The following is a 17,652-nucleotide window of genomic DNA, read 5'->3' on the forward strand; positions in this document are numbered from 1 at the left end:
GTATCAATTCAGATATTAATACGAAACTATTGCAACTTGAACATGATACGGTTATTAGAAAGTCCAAAAAATTACAAAGGGACCGTAAGGATAAAATAAACGAAAAAAATGGTATTTGTAACACAGAGAGAGACAAGAACACCAGAAAGGCAAAAATATAAGAGGAAAAATAGTACGAGTAGAAACTTTTTTAATAGTAGGTATCACAAAACTAATATTGGTTTTAACAAACCTAGTAGAAGCACTAGTGAGGGCTTTAACAAAGAAAATGGCTCTGCACCCTCCACTATTACTGAAAGAATTAACATTACTAAAACACCTATTTTAGACTCTAGAGGAGTGTTGTGCGACAAAAATGATAAAAACACTGGGAAAAATGACAGAAGTGTTAATGTTAATAACACTGATAAACAGAGACCAAAAATTAGCATAGAAGAGACCAAAAGGCAACTTGCTCAGATCAAGAGCCAAATTGATAAGATCCGCAAGAAAAGATCAATGATTGCCCCATCTAACCTTGAATCACCTTCAGTATTTGATGAACCTGAGGATGATAGAGATTTCATAGATCTGCTCAACTTAACTACACATGAGGGAAGTTTCTTACAACTCCCCCCTTCCCAATTAGATATGGATAGTGTGGCCAAAAATGAAACCAGCCCAAAAAATAAAACCACACAAGAAATGAACACAGTTATTATAGATAACACCAATAAAAGTACTTCCCTGGTCCCTTTTTTACCGCCAGCCCTAAATTCAAACTGAACGGCTTTAATGGATTTTTTAACGCCAAAAGCAACAAAAAGAAAAAATGTACTAGAGGAACCCGGGCAGGAATCAAATCTAAACAAAAAAGGAAAGAAAACATAAAAAAGGATACTAATAATATCTTTAACCTCTCTAAACACATACTCACAAAGGAAGAAACAGCAGTCCTAAATAAGGGTTTATCCTTTTGTCCGACTTTTCATTCTAAAGATTTTGACTTATACCTGGACTTTCAAAACTTTGTAAGAAAATTGACACTAAAGAGACATTTTGCTATAGAGAAAAAGGATCTCAAAACAACTGAGAACAACCTACTTGCTGACGGTCTCCCTAATAATATACTTTCGAAAGATAATAATACTACTATACATACAGATGTTTTTTTGCACACAAATGTAAAAGCGAAATCAAAATTTGACCCTATAGCCAGCAAGGGGCACCATATAAAAACCTTTTGCGATATGGTTTTAGAAGATTTTAAACATCTTGATTCGGGTAATACCAGGATTGCATCTAATCTTAGTAAGGGTGAAAAAATAGCTCTAAAATCCCTAAAAATGAACATAGTTATAAGATCAGCTGATAAAGGAGGTGGTGTGGTCATACAGGACAGGGTGGATTATATAAAAGAAGCCCACAATATCCTATCGAATGCTGCACAATATTGTAAGACAAGTAAAATGAATTAGGACACTGCGGTTATAGCATATAATGATCTAATTACCAGAGCAACTGTAAATAATATTCTTAATAGCACTGAAAAGAAATTTCTTATGATTAAGGATCCTAAAATGGCCTTTTTATACCACCTCCCCAAGATCCATAAGAATCTTGAAAACCCCCCGGGACGACCGATTATTTCAGGAATTGATTCTTTGACATCAAATTTGGCTGCATATATTGATGAAATTATGCATGTTCATGTATTAGAACTAAATAGCTATCTGAGAGATTCTTCTAATTTAATAACCATGTTAAAGGATATTGTTTGGAAAGATACATATCACTTTATTACAATGGATGTGTCTGCTCTCTATTCAAATATAGACCATGATTTGGGGTTACTTTGCTTGTCACATTTTGTGGAAAAAGATACCAGGCTGCACCCCTTACAAAAAAATTTTGCCCGTGAAGGGATGAGTTTTATACTGAAAAACAACTATTTCACCTTCCTAGATGTACTGTACCATCAGATCCTTGGGACCGCGATGGGCAGTAAAGTCGCACCAACTTATGCAAATCCTATTTATGGGAATTTTTGAATCTGTTTTTATTGAACAATCTGAATATCAGAACAACATTATACTCTATAAAAGATACATAGAAGACTTATTTATAATTTGGGACAATAAGGAGGATAACGTGTCTAATTTTATTTCTCATATAAAAAAGAATAATTGGGGTTTATCTTTCTCCTCTACTATTAATAAGGATACAATAGATTTTCTTGACCTCACAATTGCACACAAGGAAAATAAGATTTTCACTAAGACCTTTTTTAAAAAAGTAGACACAAACGGGTACATACATTTTATTAGCGGCCACTATAATAAATGGCTGCTAAACATTCCCATTAATCAGTATCGGAGAATTAGGAAAAATTGTACACTAGATGATGATTTTAAGATACAAGCTGGAGTTTTATATGACCGTTTTAATGAAAATATCTACCCCAAAAAACTTTTAACCCGTGCTTTTAAAGAAACCAAGAACCTGAGACAGGAGGATTTGATTATAACCTCCAATAAAATGTCTCCTCGTGATGGACCCTCTGATTTTAGCTATAATTTTATTATCACTTTTAGTCATGATAATGCGTTAATTAAGAAGACCCTTAATAAACACTGGGAGATCCTTTTGGGTGATCCTGTGCTTAAGAAGATTCTCCAATCCCATCCAGGCATCACTTACAGGAGAGCCCCGACTATTAGGAATATTGTGGCACCCAGTAGGTTGAGAGTTCTTATTAATTCTAAAGAAGAGGAACGCTCTATTGGGGTCTCAAAATGCTACAGCAAAAATTGTCTATGCTGTACATCCATTGCACACAAAAGAAAGACTTTTGGTACAGTTGAGGAACCAGATAAATATACGATCAAGGGACATCTCACATGCCATTCTGATTTTGTGGTGTATCTCATTGATTGTGCATGCGGTAAAAAATATGTAGGAAGGACTAGACAGCCCCTACATAACAGATTAAATTCCTATAGACATAACATCAAGAAAGGGTTCCTCTTACATGGATTGTCCCGACATTGCACTTTAGTACATGGAAAAAAGGCAGACATCATTATAACACCAATTGAACAAATCCCTATTGATACTCCTAATAGAATAGAGGTTTTAAATAAAAAAGACTTTTTGGATTTATAGATTGGATACATTGAAACCAACTGGACTTAATGAAGTAACTGACCTGTTTTACTGATCTGTTGTGCCATTTGGGAGTTTTTATTCATTCTCACTCCTTTTATTATTGTCCCCTTTTTATAGGCTCTATGTATATATATATATATATATATATATATATATATATATTTTTTAGAGAAATAACTGTTTATATTATGTTTTTATATCTAATAATTTATATGTTGCTCTTCAGAATTTAAATAACTGCATACACAGCCACCTTGAACCAGCTATATCCCTGGCCCAGGCGCCTTAGATTTTATTCCCACGGTCCCAGTTCTGGCATCTACTCCGTACCGCTGTACTATGTGTCCTCATGGTAGGGTCGAGAGCATGCGCATACATATATATATTTTTTCCCACGCTTATGCCCGCTAATAACCTTAAGCTCGTTGATACTATGATCCTCTTTGAAAAAGAAAAAGTAAATATCACATCCTCTTTAACACACAAACAAAGAATATAGCACACATTATATTATACATTTTTATTCACATATATTTATATACACATCACTTTGTACTCCTGGGTGAAAGAATTTTTATTCTATATAAAAAGTTCACAGAAAATTATGCATTTTTATCATCATTTTATTTCATCTCTTTCCTTTATCATTTTTTTTATATTGAAATGTTTTTAATATATTTATTAAACATATGTTTTATTTAATTGTACGCATATATCACAACCTTGTGAACATAACTTTAGGGATACACAGATTTTTGAGAACTACTGGTGGCGTACACCACAAAAATCGAAGGTTACCTTATGGGCAACTTTCTTGGAGTTCGTGTCCTGATTGTTGACTTTTTTCCTTCCTTTTTATTTTATAATTTTCCATTTTATGAATGTGTATTTCTCATATAAATTGTTTTTATGACCAGTATAATAGCATTCTACAAAGTATATGATATCTGTGAAAAACGCTGTATCATGCATGCAGATATTTTTTTTTTTTTTTTTTCTTTCCCTTCTGACTTTTTTCAAAGTGCCGGGAGGCGGTACTTTGTGGTTACCACAGGTATAAAAGAGCTTCATTTGTATGTACATGTAGTGTTGATTTACTGGTCCTGAAGAAGAGGTCACAGACCTTGAAACGCGTAGACCCATGGAATAAAAGAATGTTCTGAATTATCAACATCTCCTCTGAATTTATCTGGCGGATTGCGCGGGTTTAACCCCTTCTCCTTCTCCACTTTGATCTGCAAACACGTGGGGCCGCTGCAGCCGCCATTATCTGATGCTATCTATGGTGGTTGTGACCTCTCACAACCTGAATCGGTGAGTGTATTGTGATATATGCTAAACCGTATGTGTAATCTGGTAAAACCCTATCAGCGCTTCTCTTTTCTAGTTTCCATATTGCTGGTGATCAGAGGAGAATTGTAAACACTCCAGAAGATGCAATGGATTAAAGGAGTATAGCAAAGGATATCCTAGTATCGCACTGGCAGACTTCTATGCCTCCCCACAATGTGGGGTGACGTATATTGCTGAACAGAGGCACTGAATGGCAGAAAGGGGGAAATTTGGATGTGGCTGCAGAGACAATAAGTGAAACCTAAAGACACTGCCTTTTTTCAACTTTTATTGAAAAGTTAGTTACCATTTCATAATAAGCTATTTAGGTAAAAAGATAAATATATTTAGTATATGAACTTACGTTTCTTGTCTTTTAAGATTGTACTTCAAAAAATCTGAAAAATTAAAAAAATGAAAAAGCAGTTAAATAAAATTAGTCACTCTAGGCTATGCGTAGCAGGCTGCCAGTCAGTGCTGGGGATGCGGTTACAGCCGCCGCTTACTATACACTGAGTGGTGACTGAAGCCGAGCTGGACCATCCCCATGACAAAGCTCTCCATGCTGGCACAGAGTAGGTTCAGATTGCTTTCAACCTGCAGACTGACCCTATTTTTTTTTGTACATAAACTGTTCCCTTTAAAGCCACTTACCGGGTTGCTTAAAAGTTTGGACACAACGCAAAGCTTTTCCTTTTTATATTTGAAGTGTGCACACTAGATACAGATTCAAGGTAGGAAAATCACAAATGAAACATGGAAACAAGGAGTACAGAAACCAATGTGAAGCAAACTAGTACAAAGTAGTCTCCTCTTTAGGTTGAGATCCGCATTCTTCCCCTATGGCTGCCGCCCTTTGGTGTGCTTTATCTTGGGTCTTACAAGTGGTCTAGTGTTCCTGAGGGACATCTTTTAAGGCCCACTTTGGTACAACCACCTTGTTTGAGAGCTGAGACTAATGTACTCAGTTGCTGCTTGTTTGGAGTTTGCTACCGTACAGGGTCTTCTGTTGCAATCAAACTTCTACAAATACTCAGACTTGCTTGTTAACTCATTGATTGGAAAGATGAATTCAGCATACTAAATAGACGCCAAGTATCAGTTCATAATGCTTACTACAAAACTACTGTGACTTTTACAAACCCTCAGACCTGCTGCTTAACCCAGAGTTTGCTGTAGCATTACAAATGGTTATTATATACTATTAACAATAAGCTGATGTGGATCCTGCTACCTAAAACCGTATGATGCTTCAGACGTGCCATTTTAGTCCGAATCTGTTGCTTCCAATGTGTCTTGCCTCCCTTATTTAGCTGCTGCATAGCATAGCCTGCTGTCCAAGTCCCTGCTAACTCCATGTGCCTCCAAGCTGCTTTGTCAATGCCCTGGACCTGCGAGTCCATCTAAACCTGAAGCTTTCTGAATCCACCTTTCTGAATCCACCATAAGATGAACAGTTCAACCTTAGATTCTTTAAAGTATTTCCTAAACCCAGCTTTGGCAAGCCCCCACTTTCCCCTTGATTTCACTCCAGCAGCTTCCTCAGTTTTATGCTATAATGTGCCTCATCAAGAGATCATTTTTGGAATCACTGACTTTCAGAAAGTGTTTGCAACCAACAGGTGTGTTTTGGAGAGGCAATGTTGGTACACAGATCCATACAGCGGTCATCCCTATTCCACAACTGTTCCAAGTCAAAATATGGAAAAGAGCCACTCAACTAATAAAGAGAAACAACAATACATTATTTTAAAGCATTAATGTCAATCAAGAAGCTTGGTAGAAACTTGAATGTACCCTCACGTATAATCATAATTACAATCACCATGATAAAAGTCGTTCTCATAAGGACTGCCCCAGGAGATGACTGCCTGCCCTCAAATGTATTTAAGATGCAAACAAGGTGAGTGGATGGTTTTTTACATGTGTGGTACCCCCCAGGAAGCATGGAGGCAGACATATAATGGTTTAGGGGTGCTTTGTGGGAGAATTCTGCAATGATAAGCCAGATTATTCGATCACTATGTGATCACGGAGAAGTGGGATGGAGTGCTGTGTCAGTTAACACAGCCTCCATAATCGACTGACTTCAACCTGAAATGGTTTGACATGAGTTGTCCGACAGGGTAAAGGGCAAAGCAGCCAAGTGCTCAGCATTAGAGATTAGCAAACCCGAGGTTCAGAGTCGCATCCAACACAGACTACCAAAAAAAACAGAGTTTGGGTGCTTTACGTAGGAACACCAAAAGAAAAAAACCCACCCACTGGCCCCCAGATATGTTTTTTTTATGGCTGGCTGCATGTGGGTGGAGACCCGAAATCCAAACTGCCAAAATAGTGACTTCCATTGGGGGTTCAGGTCTAGTCTGGGTGTCAAATCGAATGTTATCTAAAGTTCAGATGAAGCCGCTGAACGAACGTCAACCGGTCTACTCAGCAACTCTGTGAACTCCTTCAATACTGAGTAGAAGTAAAGGGGGATTACTTTGAGACATATAAGGTTTAACTTTTTTACACACGTGATTCAAGAATCATTGTGGTCTTATGCCTTCAGTCAATACAATGTGCACATTCCAATAAGAACAAGGAAAACCACTGTACTAACAGGTGTGTCAAAACTTTTAAATCAGTACTGTATGTTTAATATTTAGGCATCATTAAATGGATTGTCAGGGACTAGGATTTTGATGACCTATCCATGCTATTGGTCATAAATGTGAAATCAGTGATGCTAGACACCAGCCATTCTCCACCGATATGTTAAAGTCTGTGGCAATTTACGGATGTAAGCAAGGTACAGAGCTCCATATATTGTGTAATGACCCCTGCTGTGTATGCCTTTTAATGAATGGGAGATAACCGGTAGTACTAGGCATCAGCTACTGCGCAAAGTTCAGAACGGGAGGTTCTCAAATTTCTAATATCCAACCTGCCAGGTGATTTGTAGGGAAGCCAGGCCTTGTACCCCCGCCTCAAGGCACAATAGCTTCCTCCTTATTAATGTATTTAATAATCAATGTCTCTCCAAAATACCAAAGGCATGGACAGAAAACAGCAATCATAGCCTCATGACATTTAGCCCTTCATAGAGTAAGACACCATCCAATTGAAGACAAATGCAACTATTTGGAAAAACATTCTAATTGAGCAAAGGTCAATTCTCAATATTGAAGAAATGAAAATAAAAATGGAGTTTTTTTTAGTTACTTACCATTCTTCACGCCAATTCGTGAGGTGAAGCTCTTTGAATCCTATGAAAGAGGGAAAATTGAGCACAATTAAAAAAACAAACAGTCTTACAAGCAAGGTTAAAAATCTTTGCAAAAAGTTATCACATGGAGGTTAGCTTTCTGTAAGACAAGCAAAACAAATGCAGACTATTGTTATAGATCTGGACATTAACAGGACTAATCAGCAACAATACAATTGTATTAAATGTTTTGTCAAAATGGACCAATAAGAGAACATCGCCATATTAAAAAGGTTTTTTTTTTTTTACTTCTAACTACTGAATCAATTCAGGACCCCAATTAAAATAAAAAAAAATTACTGATTATCACCTCCTGCAGTGGCGCCATTCCTGCACCATCGATACTGATACTCTCGGCAGGTGACATGACATTGTTGTGTCATGCATCTGCTGCAGCCAATGTTCGCTGTTTGGCTGCAGCTTATCAATATTCCACCAAGTCGGTAACATTTGCAGCAAACATGTGACAAGACAACCAACGTAACATCACCCACCAGGAATAGCAGTGCCAACATCGCAGGAATCTGATCGCAGGAGGAGAGCATTGATTTTCTAGATTTCAATTGGTGTCCTGAATTGATAAAGCAGTGGTTGCCCATTAGTAGCTAAGAACCTTAAGCATATTGATGTTCAGTGCTAAGTGCCAGTGGGACACCTATAGGTAGCATGCCATAAAGATACTGCTATACATGTAGTTTAAGTCCTGAGAGATAAAACCGTCAGCCTCAAATCCCTATCTGCAAGTCTTATAGCAGATGTTGCCTACAGCATACTCACTCAACCGGCTAACTGTGTCTCATAGCTTTACTGGCTGCAGGTGGAACCATTGGAGACTCAGAAAAGGGATCCTGAACAATAACAGAAGTGGTGTCCACCGACTACAATACCACCAAATCACTTTTCATCCCAGATGTAATCTCTTCTGTTTAACGGCAAATTATATGTTCCAACGTGCACTCCATAAAATACAATTCTCTAACAACCATCTTTAAAAGATGCACAACAAAGATTAGGGGAAACCACAGAAACACTTACCCAAACCAAATAACCATAAAAGCCTGTATCTTAAAAGGAAGAACAAAAACAAGTAACCCACAAATCTATGGACCACAACCCTCTTCCTCCTTGTTACTAGAAACAGGAGTGGACGCTCACCCAATTTGCTTGTTGCTTTCTCCGTTAGCTATGAAGCTACAAGTGTGGCTCAGTAGATTAGTAATGTGACTATATTACTTCTGATCAAGCAGTTGAGTCTTCTGTTATAGGAATGCTAACAATAGCACTCCTCCCATTGACTAGCATTCAATGGATGAGCTGTTCCATTCTCAGGTGGTGCTCAATGGTAGATATTTTAGAAATAAGATAGCAAAGTTCAAAATTCACCACTACACACTATTTCTGATGCAAAAGTGAAGTCTTTTATTGGATGCAGATCTAAAATGGACAAGCAACAAATAGAATTTGACATTTCGACCAGTGTGGTCTTGTTCCCAAATAGTTGAAGGGGAGTACACCCATGGTGTGCTAATCAGCAGTGTAGAGAAAAGCCACCAAAAGTGCAATAATACCAATCAGCAAAGGTAGAAAAATAAAACTTCTCTCCATGTTCCAAGTGGTGCATGGTCTCATACTCACTTCATCCCCAACCTCCGGAAACCCTGAAGATTCACACAGGTGAAGAAACATGCTGGAGAGGAGGGATGTTAGCAGTGACTTCTAACTTAGTAATCTGGGGTAGTGTAAGGCAGTTTATACCCCCCTTCCTCAGTACCAAAATGATACATGACAGGATAATCACCATTCACCTCAGAGAAATCATGCCAAAGCGTCCAGGTGTTACTTTCCGTAGAGCCCCCTCTGTGGAGAGTATTGTAGCTCCCAGCAGATTAAGCGAATCTAGCAACATTCACCATACACCAGGTAATACGGATTCCTTCAAATGTTTCACCAATAAATGTCTTTGCTGTAAATCCAATCAGCACAAGAGATCCAGTTTTTCTTCCCCTTCTTGCTCAGAATACTTCCAGATTAAAAGGGCACCTCACATGCCAATCAGACTTTGTTGTTTATTTAATAGACTGATTGTGGCAAACAATACATCGGGAGGACCAACCAAGCTTTATACAATCGTCTTAATTCACACAAAAACAACATAAAAATAGGGTTTCTAAAACACGCAGTCTGTAGACACTGTGCCATCTGCCATAATAAATATATCTCTCGCTCTAAAGATCACCCCAATAAAACAAATACCCGTTGACACTCCTAATCGTATGGATGTTCTGAGCAAGAAAGACTTATTGGATCTAGAAGTTGAATAGTCTAAATCCAGTGGGATTAAGTGAGAATATAGATTTTATTAAATTTATAAATTTTTATTCATTTTATAAAAAAAAAAAAAAAAAATAAAAAGATTATCCTTTCATTTATCATTTTGGTCCTGAGGAAGGGGTCTGTGTACCCTGAAACGCGTACACCTGGTTTTAACCCTAGAATAAAGGCATGGATTAAACTTCTGGCTTTCTACTGGTGAGAAATGCGGCTTTAGACCGGTTTTCCTCCACTTATATTGTTCCTGATTCAGCGGGGCTGCGGCTATTCACCTTTGACCACGTCTGCACAGGTGTTGTGACTCACAACCCTGACAGGTGAGTGTACCCATACAATTGTTACACCATGTGTCGGATAAGACCCTATTGCGCTATTTGTTCCACAGTCTCACCTTCTCATTATTACACATCACTAAATTTATTGATATTATGCTTTGATTGTTTTGCCTGTTTGGATTTGATGGATTGTTACCGACATCTGGAGAAAAATCTGTCAATAGCATCTTTAGAAATATATTTACTTACGGGCTGCACGGTGGCTCAGTGGTTAGCACTGCAGCCTTGCAGCACTGGGGTCCTGGGTTCAAATCCCACCAAGGAAACCATCTGCAAGGAGTTTGTATGTTCTCCCCGTGTTTGTGTGGGTTTCCTCCCACACTCCAAAGACATGCAGATAGGGAGCCCCAATGGGGACAGTATTGCCAATGTATGTAAAGCGCTGTGGAATTAATAGCGCTATATAAATTAATAAAATTATTTACTTAGAAAATTGACATTAATACATATTTCACTTGTTGTATATACCCATACCTGTATTGAAAACAAAGAAAATTGGAATCAATTTTCTGTTAACATCTTTAGAGCTAAATAACTTACATTTACAGAGAGTGACTTCTCCTGCATCTCGACTTTAACAGCATGTTCCCTTACAGCCCAAATCCTTTCAAAATACGACATTTGTTTTTTTGGAAATAAAGGAAATAGGTGTTTGTATGCAGTGCTCTGAAAATAGAAATATAGACAGGTAAAAATCTAAATCTTTATCTAAAAAGAAATTAATTTTTATATGCCAGGTTTTGTCATCACTTCCTGATGAACGCTGAAGCGACCACTAGGACACGGTATGATCCAAAGACTGAATGCTGGTGAGGACGGGACCACAAGGGGCCAGACCTCCATTGATTATAATCTAAAGATTTGTCATAAAAGGACAGCTACAACTAATGGTGTATCTAATACTAGCCTTCAAGGGCATATGGTCTACATTTTAATAGACCTCTCAGCAACAGGTTATCTTTGGACGGACTTCTACGTGCACACAACGCCGGCGTACTTTTGTGCTAAAGAATTTTTTTTCGATGGAAGCGCATATTTTTTTACATTAATCTAAAACTATTGAACGGCTTCCAAATAGAAGCCGCCTGAAGAATAGACGGCTCAATTCACTGCTTCTTGTAAAACTGAAGCGGTAAAAAGTTCAAAAAGGACTATGCATAACACATAAAAAGCTAGTCATTTTGACACAGAAGTGGAAGACGTCATATACAGATCCCCTTATAGCATATAAAAGTCTGATGATAGGTAGTCCTACTGCTGGTAAACCCCATCAAATTTAGAAGGAGGTGGAGGGAGGGGAGGGAGATAAAAAGCATTGTAACAATATGAGACGTGGTTACAGAATATTTCCTATATTGGTTTGAAAGTGGTTTTGGACAACACTTTTGTTAAAGCAGAGTTAAAGGGGACAAGGCAGCCCAAGCCTTAGTATGCCCCATCCTGTAGTAATGTGCCCCCTCCGTCACCCCATTCTGTAGTAATGTGCCCAACCATTTCCTCTTTTACTAATGTGCCCTACCTTTGTCACCATCCTGTAGTAATATGTCCATCCTTGTCGCCTTTTACTAATGAGCCCATGCAGGTCCTCTTCTAATAATGTGTCATTCTAAACACACACACATACACTCTTCTCACCTGTCTTCCGTTCCCTTGGCATCCTCTTCCCTGCTTCTTGTGGCCTGCAGGCATGAGCCCCCCCCTTGGCGATCACAGCCACTGTTAACGCTTCATCTGAAATTCAGATGAATGTTTTGCCGCCTTCACGCAGAGTCAAGCTTTCTGCACTACTCCAATGGCAACCGCTGGCCAATCAGATGCAAGCAGGTGACGTCATATGCATTAGCTGCTTCTCTCGGATTAGCCAGCGGCTGCCATGGGAACAGTGCAGAGAGCAATGACTCTGCACGGCAGCAGCAAAACATTCATCTGAAAAAAGCAGTGAGCAGTGACAACTGCAGCCCCGGCCGCAATTGCTAAGGGGGAATATGTGACTGCGGGCCGCAAGTAGCAGCCTGAGGGGCCGCATGCGGAACGCATGTTTGAGACCTCTGGCCTAGTCTATCAATAAATTGCGTATTGCCCTGACGACTGGAGGCAGCTGAGTGCTGTTCATGACATTGGTGGCAGCGGTGGGATATCTGGGTAATGTCCCCGACTGTCACTTGACACCCAAGGTTTTTTCAATTTCACAAAAGGTGGTTGAGAGGGAAGTCGCCCCAAATTTTTATACAAGAATAGTAATACTCCATATGCCTTGTGTTTTTATAGGATTAAAAGGCAAAAAAGAGTCACGTGAGCATACTCAGCGGTTTTCATGTTTCCTGTACAGATATATTGTCTTTGGATCGATGGGCCATCAAAGTGAAAGGTAACAAGCAGGTTTTGAAAGCATATCCATTGTATTCTTCCTCAATAAAGAGTAACCATCAAATAAGCATTTAACTGACCAGCATCACCTTATGCATTTTATGCTTTACTTTGAGAGCAGTGTTGCGTTGGAAAATTGAGTGTTATGCAATTAGAATTACTTAACTAATTGTACTTACCATATAAGTCCTTCGGTGTTTGAAGCTTTCAATGTGTTTTATGATAAAATACAGGGGTCCGATTACTTTGCAGAGACTGCACTTGAAAGCTTCCATATAATCAACTTGATGATACAGTTGAATGATGTATTGTAAACCTGGAAAAGAGAAAAGGTTTATAAGTCAGCTCACCAGCTAGAAATGAAGCTCGCTGCAGTGGATTCTGGTAGTGGCGGCAGGACCAATAGTAGGAAGTAGGAAAATCCAGCAACCGGATTCTTCATAAGAATATGCTTTATCCAAATTGAGTAAACGCCAACATATCACAACATGAAGTAAAAAATTATAAGGACAGTATTTAGTAAATGTCTTATAACCCTAATGAGATTGGGCGATAGGAGCCACAGTCCAGGGTGAAACTTTCCCTACTTTCTCAAAACTAGGATATTGGCTTCATAGAAGGAGTCGAGGTGCCAAGGCTTCACTGTTATTCCCATGAAGTTAATTTTAACCAATATATTTTGGAATAATAAGTTACATAATTGGATGTGTTAAAAAAAAATAAAAAAATAATAATAATGTCCCTGTGTGGAGATAATCTTTTATACGTGTTCCTGCTATGTACTGTGTAATGGCAGTGTCTGACCGTACAGGGACATTGTCCGATCAAACCAGATCTCCTGGGCAGGGGAAGACGAAAGAGAGAGTATAAGGACATTACAGCACTGGATCACAGCTAATTCTCTCTTTGGAGGTAAAGCAGTAATAAAAAAAAAAAAAAAAAAAAAAAAAAAAAAAACACAACACGCAGGCAAGAAAATGTTTTACTCCACAGAAAGAATCAGCTATGATCCCATGCTATCTTGTCTTTATACTCTTGAGTCCTTCCCTGCCCAGGAGCTGTGGTGTAATCAGACCATGTCCCTGTACGGTCAGACACAACCATTACACAGTACAAAGCAGGGGCACATATACAAGATCTCAGCACACAAAATATATTTATTGGAATACAACTTTAGAACACAAACTGTAATAAATTATAAATATGTAATACACTATGTAATATACAGTAGATTAATAAATATATATATATATATATAATTTTACATATTGTATTACATATTTACAATTTATTAGTTTGTGTTCTAAAGTTGTATTCCAATGAAGGGAATTTTGTTTACTTACCGTAAATTCCTTTTCTTCTAGCTCCAATTGGGAGACCCAGACAATTGGGTGTATAGCTACTGCCTCCGGAGGCCACACAAAGTACTACACTTAAAAGTGTAAGGCCCCTCCCCTTCTGGCTATACACCCCCCCCGTGGGATCACGGGCTCCTCAGTTTTAGTGCAAAAGCAAGAAGGAGGAAAGCCAATAACTGTTTTAAATACAAATTCAACCCGAGAAACAACCTCGGAGAACTGAACTGTTCAACATGAACAACATGTGCACCCGAAAAAAACAAACTTCCTAAGAAAACAGGGCGGGTGCTGGGTCTCCCAATTGGAGCTAGAAGAAAAGGAATTTACGGTAAGTAAACAAAATTCCCTTCTTCTTTGTCGCTCCTAATTGGGAGACCCAGACAATTGGGACGTCCAAAAGCAGTCCCTGGGTGGGTAAAAGAATACCTCGTGATAGGGTCGTCAAACAGCCCTTTCCTACAGGTGAGCCACCGCCGCCTGAAGGACTTGTCTACCTAGGCCGGCATCCGCCGAAGCGTAGGTATGCACCTGATAATGCTTGGTAAAAGTGTGCAGACTCGACCAGGTAGCCGCCTGGCACACCTGCTGAGCCGTAGCCTGGTGCCGTAATGCCCAGGACGCACCCACGGCTCTGGTAGAATGGGCCTTCAGTCCTGATGGAATCGGAAGCCCAGCAGAACGGTAGGTGTGAAGAATTGGTTCCTTGATCCAACGCGCAAGGGTGGATTTGGAAGCTTGCGACCCTTTACGCTGACCAGCGACAAGGACAAAGAGTGCATCCGAGCGGCGCAGAGGCGCCGTGCGGGAAATGTAGATCCTGAGTGCTCTCACCAGATCCAATAAATGCAAACCTCTTTCAAATTGGTGAACTGGATGCGGACACAAAGACGGTAAGGTGATATCTTGATTGAGATGAAAGGAAGATACCACCTTGGGAAGAAATTCTGGAATTGGACGCAGAACTACCTTGTCCTGGTGAAACACCAGGAATGGAGATCTGCATGATAACGCCGCCAGCTCGGACACTCTCCGAAGAGACGTGACCGCCACTAGAAAGGCCACTTTTTGTGAAAGACGAGAAAGGGAAACCTCCTTCATAGGCTCGAAAGGCGGCTTTTGGAGAGCAATTAGAACCTTGTTCAGGTCCCAGGGCTCCAACGGCCGCTTGTAAGGGGGGACGATATGACAAACCCCTTGCAGGAACGTGCGTACCTGAGGAAGTCGCGCCAGGCGTTTCTGAAAAAATACGGATAGCGCGGAGACTTGACCCTTAAAGGGAGCCAAGCGACAAACCTTTTTCCAACCCAGACTGCAGGAAGGAAAGAAAAATAGGCAATGCAAAAGGCCAGGGAGAAACTCCCTGAGCAGAGCACCAAGATAGGAATATCCTCCACGTCCTGTGGTAGATCTTGGCGGAGGATGGCTTCCTAGCCTGTCTCATGGTGGCAACCACTTCATGAGATAAACCTGAGGCCGCTAGGATCCAGGACTCAATGGCCACACAGTCAGGTTCAGGGCCGCAGAATTCAGATGGAAAAACGGCCCTTGAGACAGCAAGTCTGGACAGTCTGGTAGTGCCCACGGATGGCCTACCGTGAGGTGCCACAGATCCGGGTACCACGACCTCCTTGGCCAGTCTGGAGCGACGAGAATGGCGCGGCGGCAGTCGGACCTGATTTTGCGGAGCACTCTGGGCAACAATGCCAGAGGTGGAAACACATACGGTAGCAGGAACCGCGACCAATCTTGAACTAAGGCGTCTGCCGCCAGAGCTCTGTGATCGTGAGACCGTGCCATGAAAACCGGGACCTTGTTGTTGTGCCGTGACGCCATCAGGTCGACGTCCGGCATCCCCCAGCGGCGACAGATCTCCTGAAACACGTCCGGGTGAAGAGACCATTCCCCTGCGTCCATGCCCTGGTGACTGAGAAAGTCTGCTTCCCAGTTTTCTACGCCTGGGATGTGAACTGCGGATATGGTGGATGCCGTGTCTTCCACCCACGTCAGAATCCGCCGGACTTCCTGGAAGGCTTGCCGACTGCGTGTTCCCCCTTGGTGGTTGATGTATGCCACCGCTGTGGAGTTGTCCGACTGAATTCGGATCTGCTTGCCTTCCAGCCACTGTTGGAAGGCTTGTAGGGCAAGATAGACTGCTCTGATTTCCAGAACATTGATCTGAAGGGTGGACTCTTTCCGAGTCCACGTACCTTGAGCCCTGTGGTGGAGAAACACTGCTCCCCACCCTGATAGACTCGCATCTGTCGTGACCACCGCCCAGGATGGGGGTAGGAACGACTTTCCTTTTGACAATGAGGTGGGAAGAAGCCACCACCGGAGAGATTCCTTGGCTGCCTGAGAGAGGGAGACCTCCCTGTCGATGGACGTCGACTTCCCGTCCCATTGGCGGAGAATGTCCCATTGTAGTGGACGCAGATGAAACTGCGCAAAAGGAACTGCTTCCATTGCTGCTACCATCTTCCCTAGGAAGTGCATGAGGCGCCTCAAGGGGTGCGACTGGCCCTGAAGGAGAGATTGCACCCCTATCTGTAGCGAGCACTGTTTGTCCAGTGGAAGTTTCACTATCGCTGAGAGAGTATGAAACTCCATGCCAAGATATGTTAGTGATTGGGTCGGGGTTAGATTTGACTTTGAAAAGTTGATAATCCACCCGAAACTCTGGAGAGTCTTCAGTGCCACGTTCAGGCTGTGTTGGCATGCCTCTTGAGAGGGTGCCTTGATAAGTAGATCGTCCAAATACGGGATCACGGAGTGACCTTGCGAGTGCAGGACTGCTACTACTGCTGCCATGACCTTGGTGAAGACCCGAGGGGCTGTCGCCAGCCCGAAAGGTAGAGCTACGAACTGCAGGTGTTCGCTTCCTATAACGAAGCGTAGAAAACGCTGATGCTCTGGCGCAATTGGCACGTGGAGATAAGCATCCTTGATGTGTATTGATGCTAGGAAATCTCCTTGAGACATTGAGGCGATAACGGAGCGGAGAGATTCCATCCGGAACCTCCTGGTTTTTACGTGTTTGTTGAGCAGCTTTAGATCCAGGACGGGACGGAACGACCCGTCTTTCTTTGGCACCACAAATTGGAGTAAAAACCGTGACCTTGTTCCTGAAGAGGAACAGAAGTCACCACTCCTTCCGCCTTTAGAGCGGACACCGCTTGTAGCAGAGCATCGGCTCGGTCGGGCGGTGGAGAAGTTCTGAAGAAGCGAGTTGGAGGACGAGAGCTGAACTCTATCCTGTACCCGTGAGACAGAATGTCTCTCACCCAACGGTCTTTGACCTGTGACAGCCAAATGTCGCCAAAGCGGGAGAGCCTGCCACCGACCAAGGATGCGGAGAGAGGAGGCTGAGAGTCATGAGGAAGCAGTCTTGGTAACGGTTCTTCCGGCTGGCTTTTTTGGGCGTGATTGAGTCCGCCAAGAATCTGAGCCCCTCTGATCCTTTTGAGTCCTTTTGGACGAGTAGAATTGGGACCTGCATGAGCCTCGAAAGGACCGAAAACCAGACTGACCCCTC

At 41.2% G+C, this 17,652-nt stretch overlaps 1 protein-coding gene across 3 annotated transcripts in view; it reads right to left on the reverse strand.

The window, feature by feature from the left end:
• LOC142243231 (uncharacterized) overlaps positions 1-17,652 on the reverse strand; it is a 150,147-nt gene that overhangs the window by 91,582 nt on the left and 40,913 nt on the right. For all 3 annotated transcript variants that reach the window (XM_075314910.1, XM_075314909.1, XM_075314908.1), the window contains exons 6-9: positions 12,942-13,078; positions 10,936-11,061; positions 7,691-7,730; positions 4,844-4,877 (exon numbers count right to left, since the gene is read on the reverse strand). In XM_075314910.1, the coding sequence (XP_075171025.1) occupies positions 4,844-4,877; positions 7,691-7,730; positions 10,936-11,061; positions 12,942-13,078 (337 nt within the window). The remainder of the gene's footprint in view (positions 1-4,843; positions 4,878-7,690; positions 7,731-10,935; positions 11,062-12,941; positions 13,079-17,652) is intronic.

The sequence above is a fragment of the Anomaloglossus baeobatrachus genome, chromosome 6 (assembly GCF_048569485.1).
Source record: "Anomaloglossus baeobatrachus isolate aAnoBae1 chromosome 6, aAnoBae1.hap1, whole genome shotgun sequence".
NCBI classification, from domain to species: Eukaryota; Metazoa; Chordata; class Amphibia; order Anura; family Aromobatidae; genus Anomaloglossus; species Anomaloglossus baeobatrachus.